A 23438-nucleotide genomic window follows, 5' to 3' on the forward strand; every position below is an offset into this window, starting at 1 on the left:
CTGTCTGCTAGCCAGCCATGGAGGCTTGGAGAAATGAAATGTGTGGTCTGATTCTATTGCGTACAAAGAAAGCTTAACGTCTAATAGTTTAAGTGCGCAAAAGTCATCCGCAAATAGTGCGCATACGCGTGCATTTTGTGCTCGATTTCTCTTAAGTTTGTTGCACTAGTGCACTAAACCTCTAGGGCACTTACATTCATATAAATATTATTCATTCTTAATTATCCCAAAATAATGGTCCAAAGTCCCTCAATTAAGCGCGTACGTGAAAACACGTATTTCCAATTTAGGCGCAATAAAATAAAACCTTCGAGAAATTCTTATAACGATTGTACCACTAACTATCACTTGAATACTTAAACCTAAATTTACCTATTTTAGGACCATTGTACATGTCCCCAAATTTTTGAGCTTAGTGTACTCCCAATTGGTTAAAGTGTTTAGACACGTTTTCACTTTTTCACTAAACTAGCTTATAAGAAAATAATTTTTGAAACGAGACACTTTAAAAATATAACGAAACTATAAAACCATGTACTTAGGTCGAATAAGGCTAGAAAATATTATTCGTGGCATGAATCCAAATAAATAATTAATTAAGTCAAAATTAGAAATTTTAAAACAATAGATTTTCGAGTCCTCACAGATAGTATAACTCCCTAACTTGACCGAGTGGAGTTTGGGACAAGGAGGAAGTGAGCCTTCCTTTGTACACAAAATTGGTTGTATTTCATCAACTTGAAGAAGCTTGTTTGAATTGATCTTCAAGTTCAAGAGGAGCTTAGTAGTCAATTGGTTTGCAATTCCTTTCTTCTCATTTACTTATTGTTATGTTGTGATCCTTAAATTGCTTATCTATTATACTTCTCTCAAGTGATATTGTTCATTCATTGATTGATTTATTGTGTGATCACATAGAAAAGAAGATAAATTTCATATTGAACAAAAAGTACCCATAACTTGATTAGTTTTTTAATAAACCTAATTCACCATCCTCTTATGTTGTTTTCGATCATAACAATTGATATCAGATTTTGACTTGTTTCATACTAAGAAGACTTCATTGCGTATCATATCTTTAAAAACTTTGAAAACTCTTTAAGTTCTATTTTTCATTAAGTATTACTGTATTTCAGTATTGAATTAATTTGTTACATGAATGAGTGAATTGGGTTAACTTGTTATTAAGCAGGTCATGACACAACACGACATAATACAAAAGTTTAGTGTGTTAGTTTCAGGCTGAATTCTTTTCGATACAAATTAAACACGACATAACAGGTTTTGTCCTTATTTGATTTCTAAAACAAATTAGATGCCAAAGGAAGTCAAATATCTCCATTACCTACTATCTAAAAATTTCTGAGTAGTTCTTTGCAATTTCAACAATGTTTTGAAAGCATCATTTTTTGGTGCTTGGACTTTACTTTCTTTTTTCTAATTAATTTGTGAAGAGATCTCTTTTAACAAATGCATTCCTACTTGGTGGTTAGCTTTTCACAGAACTCAGAAAAAAAAAATCCAGTCAGCACAACTGGGAATGAAATATAACGTACTACATTAGATGGGGTTGGAACTTTTGGGATAGAGAGGCATTAGCTTAAAAGGGTTTCCTTTTCCTTTTTCCAACATGATTTTCACTTAGTATTTTAAGCTTTTGTGAAGACTGTTATAGTCTTATCAAAATATCAAGGAGTGTGAGCGTAAATTTTTAGCACCCTAGAGTACGTAGTTGCAATAATCAAAAACTTCAGGGGTGATAGTTAAAAATTTTTCCAAAAACATTATGGTGAGGATTTTGCATATGTAAAAAGCAATAATAAACGTACACCATCAGTTCAAGCAAATTCTAGAATTAGGTGTAGATTTTATCTAAGTTTCAATACACATCTTTATTAGTAAACGCACATATCTTATTTTAACACATTCACAAGCTTACGTAATTGAAGAACACCAATAGTGTAATTTACTAATAGTGTTTTCATTTAGATTGACATATTGGCGAAACAAGAAGTGCATAAAGAAACGTCATACATTGATTACCAAGTACATATAAGTTCACAATAACGATAAAAATCTAAACTTGGTTTTCTTAATTATTATTTTTCTTTTATTAGTTATTTTTTCCCATCCTCCTAGATGGATTTCTTAGTAAGATAGTCGAGTGAACAAATAGTTCATAAGAAACATATATCACCAAGTACGTATATGGTCTGTAATTGGCTTCCTTATTATTAGTTTTTCCTTTATTATTCAAACTTTCCCTCCTCCTGGGCATGGGATTACGGTAATACCGCCCCTTATAACCGTATTATTCCGTGCCGGCCTTTGTACAACTGCCTGAAAAAATGCATATCCCCGAGCAAACCTAAACGATTTGGTGCCACCAACTACTGGAACTTCTCACGCCGTACCACCAACTTGTAAGTTATATCCTGGTCCTTGGAATTCCAATGTGCTACCGTTGTATTGGAAGTTGGAGAAAAGGAGGGAAAATACGCCCTGTGAGCTTGATCCATAACGGGATGAAGCTATATAAATGCCTTGGGCCCGACCAATAGTTGGACAATTGTTGCTGATGCCTTGTGTCATGTTAGCATCATTAACAATAATGGTTCCAAAATTGGAGGGAGTTCTCGGCATACCAGGGGCGCCGGCAACTGCAACACTGGTGGTATTTGGTCCGCCCGTAAACAGTTGAATGTACACAGTAATATTTGTTTCCTTTCCACGGCAGCAACGGCAAGAAGATTAGCTTCTGAACAAACAAAAATTGCTAGTAATAGGGCAAGGGAAATTTGGATGGATGCTAAAGCTGAACCTTTTGCCATCTTGTATGTTGAAAGGCTAGCTGAAAAACAAAGAAGGAAGAAAGAAATTAGTTAAATGGTGAAGATAATTTGTTCAATGACCGTATTTATAGGATGGAGGAGGTAGCAGTTGCAAATGGTTATAGTAGAACAATTAAATCAATCTTGACTTTTGATTTCTCCACATACAAATGGTTTAAATGAAATAATATTACATTGCAAAGAGTTAGGTATAGTACAAAAAGTTTTAAAAGACAATTAAACATCAATGGGTGGCCACCTATCACAATAGGTGAGTCTAATGGTGTGGTGTACTCAGCAGATATATCATTCAAAGTTCAGAGCCAAGAATTTCTTTTGATATATAGTGGGATAATGGAAAAACTTGAAAACATGAAACACATTTCCCTAAAAAAAATGAAACACATTCAATAAGGTTCTGGAAAAGGATTAACTCCACTCTGCATTTTCAAACTTGTACCACTTTAACAAGGTTCCGAACATACACTCAGTAGATAAATCAATGTTGACTTTTGATTTTTCTGCATATAAATGTTTTAAATGAAATAGGATTGCATTTGCAAGAGTTAGGTAGAGCATAAAAAGTTTTAAAAGAGAATTAAACCTCAATGGGTGGCCAACTATCAGAGTAGGTTAGTGTAGAATGGTGTGGTATACACGGTAGATATATCATTCAAAATTCATAGTTAAGAATTTCTTTTAGTGATGGTAATCCAGGAGGGTGCCCGCGGGCAAACGGGGCCGGGGAGGGACGGAGAATTTTTTCCCACATTAAAAAACGGGGCAGCCGGCGAGGGAGTATACCCCCATCCCATCCCCTGCCCCATCACTCGTTAAAAACAATTAAATTTATATGTTATAATTATATATGTGATATTTAATTTAATTAGTTTCAAATTTATAATAATGGTATTATTAGTTATAAGTATTATATAATGTATATTAGTATTTGTAATATAATTGATATTATCAAATGCTAATAATTATACATGTCTACTAATAGAAATTGTTACTTAGTTATATCAAATTTACTAATACATTTATACTAAATTCCTAATTATACTTAACACAATAACACTTTTTTTCTCAAAAAATTCACACAACAATGATTTAGTGATTGTATTTCTATCAAAAGTGAAAACTTGACTACTTTAGTTGTGTTTGTTTCATCATATTGGATTGTATTTAAATAACTTTTGTTTGATTGTTTTTGTGACTTACAATTGTGAAATTACAATGAATAATGATTTGGTGATGTGTTGGCATTTAAGTATTTGATCCTCTGGTCAAATTTGACTATAATGAAATTGTATGACAAATTTTTATTCGCCCTGTGGGTGTGCCCATAGGGAAGCGGGGCAAGGCGGGGACGAGGTAGGGGAGGAGTCCCCCGTCTAACCCCCACCCCATTGCCATTCCTAATTTCTTTTGCTATATAGTGTAATAATGGAAACCTTGAAAACTTGAAACACATTTACCAAAAAAAAATGAAATACATTTAACAGGGCTCCGAAAAATGACTAACTCCACTTTGTACCTTCGAATTTGTATCGGTTTAACAATGTTCCAAACTTATACTCAAGAGATACATCAAACTTGACTTAATGGTTTAAATGAAATAAGATTACATTTCAAGGAGTTTGGTAGAGCATAAAAAGTTTTAAAAGAGAATCAAACCTCAATGGGTGGCCACCTATCAAAGTAGGTTTGTGTAGAATAGTGTGGTATACATAGCAGATATATCATTCAAAGTTCAGAGTCAAGAATTTCTTTTGCTATATATATATAGTGAGATAATGGAAAGCCTTGAAATCTTGAAACACTTTTACCTAAAAAACAAATTACAAAACAATGAAACACATTTCACAAGGTTCTAGAAAGAATTAACTCTGCTTTGCACCTTCGAACTTCTACCACTTTAATAAGGTTCCGAATTTACATTGAGTAGCTAAATCAATCTTGACTTTTGATTTTTCTCCATATAAATGGTTTGAATGAAATATGATTACATTTCTAAGAGTTAGGTAGAGCGTAAAAAGTTTTAAGAGAGAATTCAATATAAATGGATAGCCACCTATGAAAGTAGGTTTGTATAGAATGGTATACTTTGCAGATGTGTCATTCAAAGTTGATAGTCAAGAATTTCTTCTGTTGTATTGTGGGATAATGGACAACCTTAAAAACTTGAAACAAAATTACCTAAAAAAAAAACAAGGAAACACATTTAATAAGGTTTTGGAAAAGGATTAACTTAACTTTGCATCTTCGAACTTATCCCACTTTTTCATTTTATACTTTAAATTTTAATTTTGAACACTTTGCACCCTAAGCTTTACTTTCACCTTTTAGTCTGGGGCCATTCATGTTTGCAAATTGCATAAGAGCCACTCATTTTCTTGTTAGTTACGTGTAGTAAAAGGCTTTTAGCATCCTCACATTAAAAAATTAATTTAAAAAAATGTCCAAGTATAGGCTTCAATTTTGTAGTTGAAATTGAAAATGTTCACAAATGTTTAGCTATTTAAACGCCATATAGCTAGGCTTCCAACCTCCTAACCCTAAAATTTAGGGGGTTTGGGGGGAAAGGGAGGGTTGGATGAAGAACAGAGATTGAAATAATAAATCTTTTGTAGCCTTCATTAAGACATTGATCGAACAAGAGAATGTCTGACGAGAAATTAGAATGAAACAAATACCTTAATTGCCCTAACGAAGTGCAATTGAATATAGATCTCGAGAATGTAATTTCTGTTGATTTCTATGTAGCTGGTTGTTGTACAATTTGTCTTAAGAGACAATCAAATACCCCCAAAATTCGCCGAATTCCTAACAGTTCACATATCTTTTGGAGTCGAATTACAAGTCTACGTATGTCTCCCCTATTTAGAGGTAAAAATAATAAAAAAAAAACTCAAAAATTGACTTTCCTGATAATATGTTTTTGCTCCGTCCAATCCACATAGGTTTATATACGATTCAGCATTAAAATTGAAGAAAAGCTCAAAAGTTGACTTTCCCGATTTATAAGGAATTGACTAACTATTTTGTGGCCAAACCATTATCCATCTTGACCATCTAAATGGTGAATTGCACTTTAAGCTTAATGCTCAACAAAACAGAAGTTCTTAACCATGTTAAGGAAAAATAGATGGAAAGGTCTTTTGTCACCTTTTGTTAGTTGTGGTAGTTATATAGCAGAAGGATTACCATTTGTTAAACTGAGTAAAAGATTATTTTTCATAAAGCAAGTTCGATGTACATCATATGTAAAACAAAAGTTATGAACAATAAAGACTACCTTACAATAAGACTTGGTGTACAATTATCAGTTCAAGCGAATTCCACAATTAGGTGAAGATTTTATCTAAGTTTCAATACACATCTTTATTAGTAAACGCACATATCATATTTTAACACATTCACGAACATACGTAATTGAAGAACACCAATAGTGTAATTCACAAGCTTACGTAATGCGAAGCCAAGTGTAATTGAAGAACACCAATAGTGTTTTTATTTAGATGGACATATTGACGAAACAAGAAGTGCATGAAGAAACGTCATACATTGATTACCAAGTACACCTAAGACCACAATAACGATAAAAATCTATACTTTGTTTTCTTATTTATTATTTTTCTTTTATTAGTTATTTTTTCCCATCCTCCTTGATGGATTTCTTAGTAAGATAGTCGAGTGAACAAGTAGGTCATAAGAAACATAAATCACCAAGTACGTATATGGCCTGTAATTGGCTTTCCTTATTATTAGTTTTTCCTTTATTATTCAAAATTTCCCTCCTCCTGGGCATGAGATTACGGTAATATCGCCCCTTATAACCGTATTATTCCGTGCCGGCCTTCGTAGAACTGTCTGAAAAAATGCATATCCCCGAGCAAACCTAAACGTTTTGGTGCCACCAACTATTGGATCTTCTCTCGCCGGACTACCAACTTGTAAGTTATATCCTGCTCCTTGGAATTCCAATGTGCTACCGTTGTATTTGAAGTTGGAGAAAATGAGGGAAAATATGCCCAGTGATCTTGATCCATCACGGGATGAAGCTATCTCAATGCCTTGGGCCCGACCAATAGTTGGAGAATTGTTGCTGATGCCTTGTGTTATGTTAAAATCATTAACAATAATGGTTCCAAAATTGGAGGGAGTTCTCGGCTTACCAGGGGCGCCGGCAACTGCAACACTGGTGGTATTTGGTCCGCCCGTAAACACTTGAAGGTACACAGTAATATTTGTTTCCTTTCCACGGCAGCAATAGTAAGGGTCAAGACGATTAGCTTCTGAACAAACAAAGATTGCTAGTAATAGCACAAGGGAAATTTGGATGGATGCTAAAGCTGAACCTTTTGCCATTTTGTATGTTGAAAGGCTAGCTGAAAAACAAAGAAGGAAGAAACAAAATAGTTAGATGGTAAAGATAATTTGTTCAATGACCGTATTTATAGGATAGAGGAGGTAGCAGTTGCAAATGGTTAAAGTAGAACAATTAAATCAATCTTGACTTTTGATTTTTCTACATATAAATGGTTTAAATGAAATAATATTACATTTCAAAGAGTTAGGTATAGCACAAAAAGTTTTAAAAGACAATTAAACATCAATGGGTGGCCACCTATCACGATAGGTTTGTGTAATGGTGTGCTGTACTCAGCAGATATATCATTCAAAGTTCAGAGCCAAGAATTTCTTTTGATATATAGTGGGATAATGGAGAACCTTGAATACATGAAACACATTTCCCTAAAAAAAAATGAAATACAATCGATAAGGTTCTGGAAAAGGATTAACTCCACTCTGCATTTTCAAACTTGTACCACTTTAACAAGGTTCCAAACATATACTCAGTAGATAAATTAATGTTGACTTTTGATGTTTCTGCATATAAATGGTTTAAATGAAATAGGATTGCATTTGCAAGAGTTAGGTAGAGCACAAAAACTTTTAAAAGAGAATTAAACCTCAATGGGTGGCCACCTATCATAGTAGGTTAGTGTAGAATGGTGTGGTATACACGGCAGATATATCATTCAAAATTCATAGTTAAGAATTTCTTTTAATGATGGTTATCTAGGAGGGTGCCAGCGGCCAAACGGGGCTCGGGGGGAGGAAGAATTTTTTCCCCCATTAGAAAACGGGGTAGCCGGAGAGGGAGTTTACACCCACCCCATCCCCTGCCCCATCACCCGTTGAGAAAAATTAAATATATATGTATATAATTATATATGTGATATTTAATTTAATTAGTTACAAATTTATAATAATGATATTATTAGTTATAAGTATTATATAATTTATATTAGTATTTGTAATATTATTGATATTATCAAATGCTAATAATTATACATGTCTACTAATAAAAATTATTAATTAGTTGTATCAAATTTACTAATACATTTATACTAAATTCCTAATTACACTTAACACAATAACACTTCTTTTCTCAAAAAATCACACAACAATGATTTAGTGGTTGTATTTGTATCCAAAGTGAAAACTTGATTACTTTAGTTGTGTTTGTTTCATCATATTGGGATGTATTTAAATAACTCTTGTTTGATTGTTTTTATGACACACAATTGTGAAATTACAATGAATAATGATTTGGTGATGTGTTGGCATTTAAGTATTTGATCCTTTGTTCAAATATGACTACAATGAAATTGTATGACAAATTTTTATTCGCCCTGTGGGTGCGCCCATAGGGGAAGCGGGGCAAGGCGGGGACGGGGTTGGGGAGGAGTCCCCTGTCTAACCCCCACCCCATTGCCATTCCTAATTTCTTTTGCTATATAGTGTAATAATGGAAACCTTGAAAACTTGAAACACATTTACCAAAAAAAAAAATGAAATACATTTAACAGGGCTCCGAAAAATGACTAACTCCATTTTGCACCTTCGAATTTGTACCGGTTTAACAATGTTCCAAACTTATACTCAGGAGATAAATCAAACTTGACTGTTGATTTTTCTGCATATGAATGGTTTAAATGAAATAAGATTACATTTCAAAGAGTTTGGTAGAGCATAAAAAAGTTTTAAAAGATCGTTAAACCTCAATGGGTGGCCACCTATCAAAGTAGGTTTGTGTAGAATGGTGTGGTATACATAGCAGATATGTCATTCAAAGTTCAGAGTCAAGAATTTCTTTTGCTAAATATATAGTGAGATAATGAAAAACCTTGAAATCTTGAAACACTTTACCTAAAAAACAAATTACAAAACAATGAAACACATTTCACAAGATTCTGGAAAAGAATTAACTCCGCTTTGCACCTTCGAACTTCTACCACCTTAATAAGGTTCCGAACTTACATTGAGTAGCTAAATCAATCTTGACTTTTGATTTTTCTGCATATAAATGGTTGAAATGAAATATGATTACATTTCTAAGAGTTAGGTAGAGCGTAAAAAGTTTAAAGAGAGAGTTCAATATAAATGGGTAGCCACCTATGAAAATTGGTTTGTATACAGTGGTATACTCAGCAGATGTATCATTCAAAGTTGATAGTCAAGAATTTCTTCTGTTGTATTGTGGGATAATGGAAAACCTTAAAAACTTGAAACAAAATTACCTGAAAAAAAAAAAACAAGGCAACACATTTAATAAGGTTCTAGAAAAGGATTAACTTGACTTTGCATCTTCGAACTTATCCCACTTTTAATTTCATTTTGTACCCCAAATTTTAATTTTGAACACTTTGCACCCTAAGCTTTAATTTCACCTTTTAGTCTGAGGCCATTCATGTTTGCAAATTGCATAAGAGCCACTCATTTTCTTGTTGGTTACGTGTTGTAATAGGCTTTTAGCATCCTCTCATTAAAAAATTAATTTAAAAAAATGTCCAAGTATAGGTTTCAATTTTGTAGTTGAAATTGAAAATGTTCACGAATGTTTAGCTATTTACACGCCATATAGGCTTCCAACCTCCTAACCCTAAAATTTAGGGGGTTTGGGGGGAAGGGGAGGGTTGGATGAAGAGCAGAGATTGAAATAATAAATCTTTTGTAGCGTTCATTAAGACATTGATCGAATAAGAGAATGTCTGAAGAGAAATTGGAATGAAACAAATATCTTAATTGCACTAGAGAAGTGCAATTGAATATGGTTCTCGAGAATGTAATTTCCGTTGATTTCTATGTAGCAGATTGTTGTAAAATTTGTCTGAAGAGACAATCGAATACCCCCAAAACTCGCCGAATTCCTAACAGTTCACATATCTTTTGGAGTCGAATTACAAGTCCACGTATGTTTCTCCACCCTTGTGATCATCCCCCAGAATACACAATTTGACAAGAAACTCAATCTGACCGCATTGAAACTGGACAATTGGGATGCAGGACTTGAAGAATCTTTTTCTACATAAAACATCTTATATGATGTTCTTTTAGCCATTTCAGTTACCTCATACCAACTACTCAAACATGAAAGCATTAGAAGGGACAGGAGAGCAAGTATTAAAAGCCACAATCAGTCAATGCACATCATTTTCTTACAAATTAGTATATTTAAAGAGCTATTGGAAAATGACACTATCTAAGCACAAGAAAAACTGATTATGATTTCATCAATAATCACAGCTTTCAATGGAGCTGTCAAAGAAGAATTGCAACCTCTTATTGATGAATTTATTGAAATAGGTAAACTACTAAAGAAAACGACTTTAAATCTAGAGGAGATATGATACCTTCATAAAAGTTCATCCTCCACTTTTGTGAAGACCAATAAATAGGGTAAAGTGAGCAAAAAATTACAATAAAACTGGCAAGGGGAAAAAGCGAGAGAACACCAAAACATCAAAACGTACCTTCAAGACTGAATGAAGAAAAGTAGCTTCCTTTTTCCTTTGCTCCTTCATCTAACAAAAATTTAGAATAAATAAATGTCAACAAAATCAAATTTATTGGGAAAAAGAAAATAAAAATGACATTAGATTAACTTTTTCTAGGGAAAAAGAAATAGAGAGCCTAAACAATCTCATCTTCAAAAAAGAATTTACAAATCTTAATATCTCAACCTATTACAAACATTTGAAACTTATTGGAGCATAGATAATTAATATGTTAGAACATCAAATCTAGCATAGGGGATGCGAGACCACAATAGGAAACAAAACAATAGTAATAAAGCCTGAGGATTAGCAAGAAGAGAAGAAATTGTGTTCCCCAAACAATAACCAGCATTCAGCACTAAACATCTGAATGCATTTTCAATTTTTCAAATCCAGCTCATACTAATGCAATACTTATTCAAGCAAAATAGATTAGTTTGTAATGCCAGCAGATAACAAAGGACCTAAAAGTCAAAATATCAAATTGTTAAACCTTGAAAACTTACAAAGTTACTTTTTGTTGTCCGCTTATGTGGTGACTGCATCTTTATGTACCTTGAATATCAAGAACATGACTGGCAAGTGTGAGAGAATGAGTCCCAAGAATATGCCAATCAGGTCATATTCTGCCACCACCTTCACTTCCAATATTACATGCTCAACCTGAAATTTTGCAGGATTAAAGAATTTAAATCATCTTCTCAATCAGAAATTACACAAATTAACAGCAAAGTTTAAACAACAAAAAAGGTCATATTCTGCTAAAATATAAATATAATGTGGCATATAAAGGAGAGGTAACAATTTTAAGCATTCATTAGTCAACCTTTCTTAACTTCCTAGACATTAGACATTGACTAAATAGTTGATTGCACAATATAAACAACTACAATATGTATCCATATGTAAAACAATGTAATAACTATTATTTGTGTCAGCAAAATGACACCATAAATACAAAAACAATCTAAAACAAAATTAAGTCCAAAAGAAAAGTCATGCAAAAAAGTCAAAACAATTACAGCAATTTTTTTGTCCCACTGTTAATTCAACCAAGACTTGGTACAAGATGAAAACAATATTTGGCATCAAGGACACTACAAGATGAAAATGTAAATTATTAAGATTAAATGTAAATGATTATGAACATCCACTTGATAAAAAATGAGGAACTAAGATACAAAGGACATCTCGATGTTTCAGGGAAAATGAAGTTCTGCTTAATAGAGCTTAGAGTCATAAAGATATAAGCCGAATCATTGGAAACGCTAGCATTACCAAAAGTTGTCCTTCCTTTTCGCCTATCCTAATAACTTATCCCCAATCCAGATAGGCAGTTTGTGGAGTGTCATTACTAGCACCAATCCTTTTGATCATCTACTAATGCATTCTAAGTTTTTAGGAATTGCACTAATAAAGATATTACATTAGTAACAAACATAGTCATCCAACGCACAGAAAACCATAATGCATAATACCTTCCAATTATGTGAAATTTACCATTTTGAAATGGTTCTCAGAAAAACTCAATATTTTCACCTGCAAACCCAGAAAAAAGGATATTATTCACATAAATAAAAAAAAAAGGAAAAGTGCAGAAAATTTCAAATAGTGGAAGCCAAAGGCTGAGAAATATATGCATTGAATTTGAGAAGGAGAAACACCTAGATTTAACACTCCAACCATCAAAAAAGTCAATGAATTTCATCATTCATATGGAAAGGAATTCAGCTATTACTCCAAATATCTTAATTAGATCGACAGCTTTTGCTGCACCAGAATTCACTGTTAAGCCTCTAATGTAAAATTTAATAGGGATACTATGAGTTATATCAGGTTTCACCTTTGTACTCTCCAACAAGTTTCTTTTATTTAAGAAAAAAGACAATTAAATGCATGTTAAATCATAGCAAAATGATCTGATACTCAAATAAAAAAATAGAGAAAGGTGAACTGCAAAACAACGATTTTTTCACTTTTAGCTATGTAACAAAAAATGTGAAAGGCAAAAAAAAAGTGTGCTTTCAACGTGAATTTTGACAATATTATCTATCCCAGATGTAAATAGTCAAGTCCATAAATTGTTAATTAGGCATACAACAAAACAAACTATTGATAACTTTTAATTCGAGCATGTTACCTCATGCAATTCACATTGAACTCATCTAGAGTAAAGTTCATTAATCTTAGTGCCTCTAGAGAATTGCCGTCACTAACTCTTTAAGCTTCATAGTCGTCTAGCTCAATCAAACTAAAAAAGAATTAAGCTGAACAAATTAGTCAAGTAAAAAAAAGGATTAAAAGAACAAAACAGAAACCATTTCTACAGGTATAGAGATACAAGAGATTTTGAGCTACTAACTAAAAAGAAAAGGGAAAAACTATAACAGTGTAGCAATGTGATACATTTCCTAGTCAGGGGGTATGCAATTTAAAGTTGTTTAGAAACTGTTCATCGTAATATTCCATCCATATTTGATTTTGGAGATTTTCCTTGTATTTTATGTGCATGCAGGTCAATTTTACTTCTTCCACTTGTAGTTCAAATTTCTTTGACAACAGTGCCAGCCGACCTTCAGAATGGTACTTTTTCAAGTCAACATAGACGTATTACACCAGTGACAAAAACTTCTCATACGGAAATATTGGTGGAGTTTTGATCAAGATAAGCAGAATCAAAACATCAAGGCACCACAGATTGCCTAAAAAAAAAAAAAACCTGCTATAGCCGGATAATGCTCAAAACAAGAAATAGCAAAGTCACTAAGCACTAAATTTGGAGTAATTTACCTAACCCTAACAGTTAACGAAAAAAGTTCCCTACTTGCTCCTTTCTCTGGCAAATACTTGATCCATTCTCTAACAAAAAAAAAATGGGCAACAAAACTTGGTTAAATAAAATCATAGAATGTTTATAGCACAACAACACTATGGTTCAAGTGATTTTTCCATCATCCCTTCAACCATCATAACTGTAGACACTCAAGAATAAGAGACAAAAAATATTCCGATGGATCTGAGAGACTTTAGAGATAGTTACAAAAAGAAAAAAAAAAAGGTCTTATCAAAGAAAAAAACCTTGAGTAGAACATACCTCCGAAGAAAAAGAATAAAACCAAGTACATCTGCAAGCCATTTGTTCTTATCTCAGAGAAAACAAAAAGAGGGAACAAAAAAAAAAAGGAAATAAAAAGGTCAGAAAAAATAAAAATAAGACCGAGGCCTACAAAATAACAAGATAATTATGGGAAAAAAATACATGAAATTGTTTGGCATCACACAAGAGCAAATAGACAAAGAAAAAAACCTGATATGATGAGATTCATCTTCAGCCTCCAAGAGAAATACGGGGGTGGGAAGTGGACAAATAGTGAAAAAATATAGGGAAAAAATAGCGAAGAGAGGTCTTGCAGAAGAGTAAAATGAGAAGCTGGAGATATATCTAAGGGGGAAGCGTAAAATGGGAAAAAGAGGTCTTGTAGAAGTGGAAAAAAAAAAAAATAGGAAAAAATTTTAATCCAAATCTACAGAGGAAAAATGATCACCTCAGGAGTTTTCTTGCCTGTGGAAGAGGAAGATGGCAGAGGAGAAGAAAAGGAGAGAGAATGGCGGAAAAAGAGAAAAACGAAAAGCGAAGCAGAAGAAGAAGAAGATGAAACGGAGAGAAAAAGAGAAGAAGAATAGATGAACAACTTGTGCCTTGTGGTCTCAAGCCCATCACTCCGAAAAAAAAAAATCATGTGGCTTGGAAAAAAGAGAAGGATAAAAGAAATAGGAAAAACAATAAATGAAAGACAAAGAAAATGGACGACAGCCTTTGCTTCACAAAGGTACAACCACACCCAATTTTCATCCACGCGGTCACGTGATCTCCTCGTGTAGGACGACAACTTTTTATCCAATGCTGAATTGACACATCAGCAGCAACCACAAACCTGTTGCAAGTTTCCTAAGCACTTAGTCTACCTAAGGTTGATTAACTAACTATTTTGTGGCCAAACCATTATCCATCTTGACCATCTAAATGGTGAATTGCACTTTAAGCTTAATGCTCAACAAAACAGAAGTTCTTAACCATGTTAAGGAAAAATAGATGGAAAGGTCTTTTGTCACCTTTTGTTAGTTGTGGTAGTTATATAGCAGAAGGATTACCATTTGTTAAACTGAGTAAAAGATTATTTTTCATAAAGCAAGTTCGATGTACATCATATGTAAAACAAAAGTTATGAACAATAAAGACTACCTTACAATAAGACTTGGTGTACAATTATCAGTTCAAGCGAATTCCACAATTAGGTGAAGATTTTATCTAAGTTTCAATACACATCTTTATTAGTAAACGCACATATCATATTTTAACACATTCACGAACATACGTAATTGAAGAACACCAATAGTGTAATTCACAAGCTTACGTAATGCGAAGCCAAGTGTAATTGAAGAACACCAATAGTGTTTTTATTTAGATGGACATATTGACGAAACAAGAAGTGCATGAAGAAACGTCATACATTGATTACCAAGTACACCTAAGACCACAATAACGATAAAAATCTATACTTTGTTTTCTTATTTATTATTTTTCTTTTATTAGTTATTTTTTCCCATCCTCCTTGATGGATTTCTTAGTAAGATAGTCGAGTGAACAAGTAGGTCATAAGAAACATAAATCACCAAGTACGTATATGGCCTGTAATTGGCTTTTCTTATTATTAGTTTTTCCTTTATTATTCAAAATTTCCCTCCTCCTGGGCATGAGATTACGGTAATATCGCCCCTTATAACCGTATTATTCCGTGCCGGCCTTCGTAGAACTGTCTGAAAAAATGCATATCCCCGAGCAAACCTAAACGTTTTGGTGCCACCAACTATTGGATCTTCTCTCGCCGGACTACCAACTTGTAAGTTATATCCTGCTCCTTGGAATTCCAATGTGCTACCGTTGTATTTGAAGTTGGAGAAAATGAGGGAAAATATGCCCAGTGATCTTGATCCATCACGGGATGAAGCTATCTCAATGCCTTGGGCCCGACCAATAGTTGGAGAATTGTTGCTGATGCCTTGTGTTATGTTAAAATCATTAACAATAATGGTTCCAAAATTGGAGGGAGTTCTCGGCTTACCAGGGGCGCCGGCAACTGCAACACTGGTGGTATTTGGTCCGCCCGTAAACACTTGAAGGTACACAGTAATATTTGTTTCCTTTCCACGGCAGCAATAGTAAGGGTCAAGACGATTAGCTTCTGAACAAACAAAGATTGCTAGTAATAGCACAAGGGAAATTTGGATGGATGCTAAAGCTGAACCTTTTGCCATTTTGTATGTTGAAAGGCTAGCTGAAAAACAAAGAAGGAAGAAACAAAATAGTTAGATGGTAAAGATAATTTGTTCAATGACCGTATTTATAGGATGGAGGAGGTAGCAGTTGCAAATGGTTAAAGTAGAACAATTAAATCAATCTTGACTTTTGATTTTTCTACATATAAATGGTTTAAATGAAATAATATTACATTTCAAAGAGTTAGGTATAGCACAAAAAGTTTTAAAAGACAATTAAACATCAATGGGTGGCCACCTATCACGATAGGTTTGTGTAATGGTGTGCTGTACTCAGCAGATATATCATTTAAAGTTCAGAGCCAAGAATTTCTTTTGATATATAGTGGGATAATGGAGAACCTTGAAAACATGAAACACATTTCCCTAAAAAAAAATGAAATACAATCGATAAGGTTCTGGACAAGGATTAACTCCACTCTGCATTTTCAAACTTGTACCACTTTAACAAGGTTCCAAACATATACTCAGTAGATAAATTAATGTTGACTTTTGATGTTTCTGCATATAAATGGTTTAAATGAAATAGAATTGCATTTGCAAGAGTTAGGTAGAGCACAAAAACTTTTAAAAGAGAATTAAACCTCAATGGGTGGCCACCTATCATAGTAGGTTAGTGTAGAATGGTGTGGTATACACGGCAGATATATCATTCAAAATTCATAGTTAAGAATTTCTTTTAGTGATGGTTATCTAGGAGGGTGCCAGCGGCCAAACGGGGCTCGGGGGGAGGAAGAATTTTTTCCCCCATTAGAAAACGGGGTAGCCGGAGAGGGAGTTTACACCCACCCCATCCCCTGCCCCATCACCCGTTGAGAAAAATTAAATATATATGTATATAATTATATATGTGATATTTAATTTAATTAGTTACAAATTTATAATAATGATATTATTAGTTATAAGTATTATATAATTTATATTAGTATTTGTAATATTATTGATATTATCAAATGCTAATAATTATACATGTCTACTAATAAAAATTATTAATTAGTTGTATCAAATTTACTAATACATTTATACTAAATTCCTAATTACACTTAACACAATAACACTTCTTTTCTCAAAAAATCACACAACAATGATTTAGTGGTTGTATTTGTATCCAAAGTGAAAACTTGACTACTTTAGTTGTGTTTGTTTCATCATATTGGGCTGTATTTAAATAACTCTTGTTTGATTGTTTTTATGACACACAATTGTAAAATTACAATGAATAATGATTTGGTGATGTGTTGGCATTTAAGTATTTGATCCTTTGTTCAAATATGACTGCAATGAAATTGTATGACAAATTTTTATTCGCCCTGTGGGTGCGCCCATAGGGGAAGCGGGGCAAGGCGGGGACGGGGTTGGGGAGGAGTCCCCTGTCTAACCCCCACCCCATTGCCATTCCTAATTTCTTTTGCTATATAGTGTAATAATGGAAACCTTGAAAACTTGAAACACATTTACCAAAAAAAAAAAATGAAATACATTTAACAGGGCTCCGAAAAATGACTAACTCCATTTTGCACCTTCGAATTTGTACCGGTTTAACAATGTTCCAAACTTATACTCAGGAGATAAATCAAACTTGACTGTTGATTTTTCTGCATATGAATGGTTTAAATGAAATAAGATTACATTTCAAAGAGTTTGGTAGAGCATAAAAAAGTTTTAAAAGATCGTTAAACCTCAATGGGTGGCCACCTATCAAAGTAGGTTTGTGTAGAATGGTGTGGTATACATAGCAGATATGTCATTCAAAGTTCAGAGTCAAGAATTTCTTTTGCTAAATATATAGTGAGATAATGAAAAACCTTGAAATCTTGAAACACTTTACCTAAAAAACAAATTACAAAACAATGAAACACATTTCACAAGATTCTGGAAAAGAATTAACTCCGCTTTGCACCTTCGAACTTCTACCACCTTAATAAGGTTCCGAACTTACATTGAGTAGCTAAATCAATCTTGACTTTTGATTTTTCTGCATATAAATGGTTGAAATGAAATATGATTACATTTCTAAGAGTTAGGTAGAGCGTAAAAAGTTTAAAGAGAGAGTTCAATATAAATGGATAGCCACCTATGAAAATTGGTTTGTATACAGTGGTATACTCAGCAGATGTATCATTCAAAGTTGATAGTCAAGAATTTCTTCTGTTGTATTGTGGGATAATGGAAAACCTTAAAAACTTGAAACAAAATTACCTGAAAAAAAAAAAACAAGGCAACACATTTAATAAGGTTCTAGAAAAGGATTAACTTGACTTTGCATCTTCGAACTTATCCCACTTTTAATTTCATTTTGTACCCCAAATTTTAATTTTGAACACTTTGCACCCTAAGCTTTAATTTCACCTTTTAGTCTGGGGCCATTCATGTTTGCAAATTGCATAAGAGCCACTCATTTTCTTGTTAGTTACGTGTTGTAATAGGCTTTTAGCATCCTCTCATTAAAAAATTAATTTAAAAAAATGTCCAAGTATAGGTTTCAATTTTGTAGTTGAAATTGAAAATGTTCACGAATGTTTAGCTATTTACACGCCATATAGGCTTCCAACCTCCTAACCCTAAAATTTAGGGGGTTTGGGGGGAAGGGGAGGGTTGGATGAAGAGCAGAGATTGAAATAATAAATCTTTTGTAGCGTTCATTAAGACATTGATCGAATAAGAGAATGTCTGAAGAAAAATTGGAATGAAACAAATATCTTAATTGCACTAGAGAAGTGCAATTGAATATGGTTCTCGAGAATGTAATTTCCGTTGATTTCTATGTAGCAGATTGTTGTAAAATTTGTCTGAAGAGACAATCGAATACCCCCAAAACTCGCCGAATTCCTAACAGTTCACATATCTTTTGGAGTCGAATTACAAGTCCACGTATGTTTCTCCACCCTTGTGATCATCCCCCAGAATACACAATTTGACAAGAAACTCAATCTGACCGCATTGAAACTGGACAATTGGGATGCAGGACTTGAAGAATCTTTTTCTACATAAAACATCTTATATGATGTTCTTTTAGCCATTTCAGTTACCTCATACCAACTACTCAAACATGAAAGCATTAGAAGGGACAGGAGAGCAAGTATTAAAAGCCACAATCAGTCAATGCACATCATTTTCTTACAAATTAGTATATTTAAAGAGCTATTGGAAAATGACACTATCTAAGCACAAGAAAAACTGATTATGATTTCATCAATAATCACAGCTTTCAATGGAGCTGTCAAAGAAGAATTGCAACCTCTTATTGATGAATTTATTGAAATAGGTAAACTACTAAAGAAAACGACTTTAAATCTAGAGGAGATATGATACCTTCATAAAAGTTCATCCTCCACTTTTGTGAAGACCAATAAATAGGGTAAAGTGAGCAAAAAATTACAATAAAACTGGCAAGGGGAAAAAGCGAGAGAACACCAAAACATCAAAACGTACCTTCAAGACTGAATGAAGAAAAGTAGCTTCCTTTTTCCTTTGCTCCTTCATCTAACAAAAATTTAGAATAAATAAATGTCAACAAAATCAAATTTATTGGGAAAAAGAAAATAAAAATGACATTAGATTAACTTTTTCTAGGGAAAAAGAAATAGAGAGCCTAAACAATCTCATCTTCAAAAAAGAATTTACAAATCTTAATATCTCAACCTATTACAAACATTTGAAACTTGTTGGAGCATAGATAATTAATATGTTAGAACATCAAATCTAGCATAGGGGATGCGAGACCACAATAGGAAACAAAACAATAGTAATAAAGCCTGAGGATTAGCAAGAAGAGAAGAAATTGTGTTCCCCAAACAATAACCAGCATTCAGCACTAAACATCTGAATGCATTTTCAATTTTTCAAATCCAGCTCATACTAATGCAATACTTATTCAAGCAAAATAGATTAGTTTGTAATGCCAGCAGATAACAAAGGACCTAAAAGTCAAAATATCAAATTGTTAAACCTTGAAAACTTACAAAGTTACTTTTTGTTGTCCGCTTATGTGGTGACTGCATCTTTATGTACCTTGAATATCAAGAACATGACTGGCAAGTGTGAGAGAATGAGTCCCAAGAATATGCCAATCAGGTCATATTCTGCCACCACCTTCACTTCCAATATTACATGCTCAACCTGAAATTTTGCAGGATTAAAGAATTTAAATCATCTTCTCAATCAGAAATTACACAAATTAACAGCAAAGTTTAAACAACAAAAAAGGTCATATTCTGCTAAAATATAAATATAATGTGGCATATAAAGGAGAGGTAACAATTTTAAGCATTCATTAGTCAACCTTTCTTAACTTCCTAGACATTAGACATTGACTAAATAGTTGATTGCACAATATAAACAACTACAATATGTATCCATATGTAAAACAATGTAATAACTATTATTTGTGTCAGCAAAATGACACCATAAATACAAAAACAATCTAAAACAAAATTAAGTCCAAAAGAAAAGTCATGCAAAAAAGTCAAAACAATTACAGCAATTTTTTTGTCCCACTGTTAATTCAACCAAGACTTGGTACAAGATGAAAACAATATTTGGCATCAAGGACACTACAAGATGAAAATGTAAATTATTAAGATTAAATGTAAATGATTATGAACATCCACTTGATAAAAAATGAGGAACTAAGATACAAAGGACATCTCGATGTTTCAGGGAAAATGAAGTTCTGCTTAATAGAGCTTAGAGTCATAAAGATATAAGCCGAATCATTGGAAACGCTAGCATTACCAAAAGTTGTCCTTCCTTTTCGCCTATCCTAATAACTTATCCCCAATCCAGATAGGCAGTTTGTGGAGTGTCATTACTAGCACCAATCCTTTTGATCATCTACTAATGCATTCTAAGTTTTTAGGAATTGCACTAATAAAGATATTACATTAGTAACAAACATAGTCATCCAACGCACAGAAAACCATAATGCATAATACCTTCCAATTATGTGAAATTTACCATTTTGAAATGGTTCTCAGAAAAACTCAATATTTTCACCTGCAAACCCAGAAAAAAGGATATTATTCACATAAATAAAAAAAAAGGAAAAGTGCAGAAAATTTCAAATAGTGGAAGCCAAAGGCTGAGAAATATATGCATTGAATTTGAGAAGGAGAAACACCTAGATTTAACACTCCAACCATCAAAAAAGTCAATGAATTTCATCATTCATATGGAAAGGAATTCAGCTATTACTCCAAATATCTTAATTAGATCGACAGCTTTTGCTGCACCAGAATTCACTGTTAAGCCTCTAATGTAAAATTTAATAGGGATACTATGAGTTATATCAGGTTTCACCTTTGTACTCTCCAACAAGTTTCTTTTATTTAAGAAAAAAGACAATTAAATGCATGTTAAATCATAGCAAAATGATCTGATACTCAAATAAAAAAATAGAGAAAGGTGAACTGCAAAACAACGATTTTTTCACTTTTAGCTATGTAACAAAAAATGTGAAAGGCAAAAAAAAAGTGTGCTTTCAACGTGAATTTTGACAATATTATCTATCCCAGATGTAAATAGTCAAGTCCATAAATTGTTAATTAGGCATACAACAAAACAAACTATTGATAACTTTTAATTCGAGCATGTTACCTCATGCAATTCACATTGAACTCATCTAGAGTAAAGTTCATTAATCTTAGTGCCTCTAGAGAATTGCCGTCACTAACTCTTTAAGCTTCATAGTCGTCTAGCTCAATCAAACTAAAAAAGAATTAAGCTGAACAAATTAGTCAAGTAAAAAAAAGGATTAAAAGAACAAAACAGAAACCATTTCTACAGGTATAGAGATACAAGAGATTTTGAGCTACTAACTAAAAAGAAAAGGGAAAAACTATAACAGTGTAGCAATGTGATACATTTCCTAGTCAGGGGGTATGCAATTTAAAGTTGTTTAGAAACTGTTCATCGTAATATTCCATCCATATTTGATTTTGGAGATTTTCCTTGTATTTTATGTGCATGCAGGTCAATTTTACTTCTTCCACTTGTAGTTCAAATTTCTTTGACAACAGTGCCAGCCGACCTTCAGAATGGTACTTTTTCAAGTCAACATAGACGTATTACACCAGTGACAAAAACTTCTCATACGGAAATATTGGTGGAGTTTTGATCAAGATAAGCAGAATCAAAACATCAAGGCACCACAGATTGCCTAAAAAAAAAAAAAACCTGCTATAGCCGGATAATGCTCAAAACAAGAAATAGCAAAGTCACTAAGCACTAAATTTGGAGTAATTTACCTAACCCTAACAGTTAACGAAAAAAGTTCCCTACTTGCTCCTTTCTCTGGCAAATACTTGATCCATTCTCTAACAAAAAAAAAATGGGCAACAAAACTTGGTTAAATAAAATCATAGAATGTTTATAGCACAACAACACTATGGTTCAAGTGATTTTTCCATCATCCCTTCAACCATCATAACTGTAGACACTCAAGAATAAGAGACAAAAAATATTCCGATGGATCTGAGAGACTTTAGAGATAGTTACAAAAAGAAAAAAAAAAAGGTCTTATCAAAGAAAAAAACCTTGAGTAGAACATACCTCCGAAGAAAAAGAATAAAACCAAGTACATCTGCAAGCCATTTGTTCTTATCTCAGAGAAAACAAAAAGAGGGAACAAAAAAAAAAAGGAAATAAAAAGGTCAGAAAAAATAAAAATAAGACCGAGGCCTACAAAATAACAAGATAATTATGGGAAAAAAATACATGAAATTGTTTGGCATCACACAAGAGCAAATAGACAAAGAAAAAAACCTGATATGATGAGATTCATCTTCAGCCTCCAAGAGAAATACGGGGGTGGGAAGTGGACAAATAGTGAAAAAATATAGGGAAAAAATAGCGAAGAGAGGTCTTGCAGAAGAGTAAAATGAGAAGCTGGAGATATATCTAAGGGGGAAGCGTAAAATGGGAAAAAGAGGTCTTGTAGAAGTGGAAAAAAAAAAAAATAGGAAAAAATTTTAATCCAAATCTACAGAGGAAAAATGATCACCTCAGGAGTTTTCTTGCCTGTGGAAGAGGAAGATGGCAGAGGAGAAGAAAAGGAGAGAGAATGGCGGAAAAAGAGAAAAACGAAAAGCGAAGCAGAAGAAGAAGAAGATGAAACGGAGAGAAAAAGAGAAGAAGAATAGATGAACAACTTGTGCCTTGTGGTCTCAAGCCCATCACTCCGAAAAAAAAAAATCATGTGGCTTGGAAAAAAGAGAAGGATAAAAGAAATAGGAAAAACAATAAATGAAAGACAAAGAAAATGGACGACAGCCTTTGCTTCACAAAGGTACAACCACACCCAATTTTCATCCACGCGGTCACGTGATCTCCTCGTGTAGGACGACAACTTTTTATCCAATGCTGAATTGACACATCAGCAGCAACCACAAACCTGTTGCAAGTTTCCTAAGCACTTAGTCTACCT

At 33.2% G+C, this 23438-nt stretch overlaps 2 protein-coding genes across 27 annotated transcripts; both read right to left on the minus strand.

The window, feature by feature from the left end:
- Positions 1–6322: 6322 nt before the first annotated feature.
- LOC140004464 (pterocarpan synthase 1-like) lies at positions 6323–14428 on the minus strand. Of its 11 annotated transcripts, none has more exons than XM_072050849.1 (8): positions 13986–14424; positions 13773–13803; positions 13469–13537; positions 12157–12217; positions 11185–11341; positions 10655–10705; positions 7193–7222; positions 6323–7088 (listed from the first exon to the last, which is right to left on the minus strand). In XM_072050849.1, exons 5-8 carry the CDS (start codon positions 11221–11223, stop codon positions 6618–6620), a joined length of 591 nt encoding a protein of 196 aa, XP_071906950.1. In that variant the 5' UTR covers positions 11224–11341; positions 12157–12217; positions 13469–13537; positions 13773–13803; positions 13986–14424; the 3' UTR covers positions 6323–6617. The 11 variants fall into 11 exon arrangements, 7 of the variants coding, with proteins under 7 accessions (XP_071906950.1, XP_071906948.1, XP_071906954.1 ...); XM_072050847.1 differs by having other exon boundaries at positions 13773–13819; XM_072050853.1 differs by lacking the exon at positions 13469–13537 and having other exon boundaries at positions 11234–11341; positions 13773–13819; positions 13986–14425.
- A 686-nt stretch (positions 14429–15114) lies between these two features.
- Positions 15115–23220, minus strand: LOC113689923 (pterocarpan synthase 1). 16 transcript variants are annotated; one of them, XM_072050857.1, is made up of 8 exons: positions 22778–23217; positions 22565–22595; positions 22261–22329; positions 20950–21010; positions 19978–20134; positions 19448–19498; positions 15985–16014; positions 15115–15880 (listed from the first exon to the last, which is right to left on the minus strand). In XM_072050857.1, exons 5-8 carry the CDS (start codon positions 20014–20016, stop codon positions 15410–15412), a joined length of 591 nt encoding a protein of 196 aa, XP_071906958.1. In that variant the 5' UTR covers positions 20017–20134; positions 20950–21010; positions 22261–22329; positions 22565–22595; positions 22778–23217; the 3' UTR covers positions 15115–15409. The 16 variants fall into 16 exon arrangements, 7 of the variants coding, with proteins under 7 accessions (XP_071906958.1, XP_071906956.1, XP_071906961.1 ...); XM_072050855.1 differs by having other exon boundaries at positions 22565–22611; XM_072050860.1 differs by lacking the exon at positions 22261–22329 and having other exon boundaries at positions 20027–20134; positions 22565–22611; positions 22778–23218.
- Positions 23221–23438: the final 218 nt, after the last annotated feature.

Source organism: Coffea arabica, chromosome 5c (genome assembly GCF_036785885.1).
Source record: "Coffea arabica cultivar ET-39 chromosome 5c, Coffea Arabica ET-39 HiFi, whole genome shotgun sequence".
NCBI classification, from domain to species: domain Eukaryota; kingdom Viridiplantae; phylum Streptophyta; class Magnoliopsida; order Gentianales; family Rubiaceae; genus Coffea; species Coffea arabica.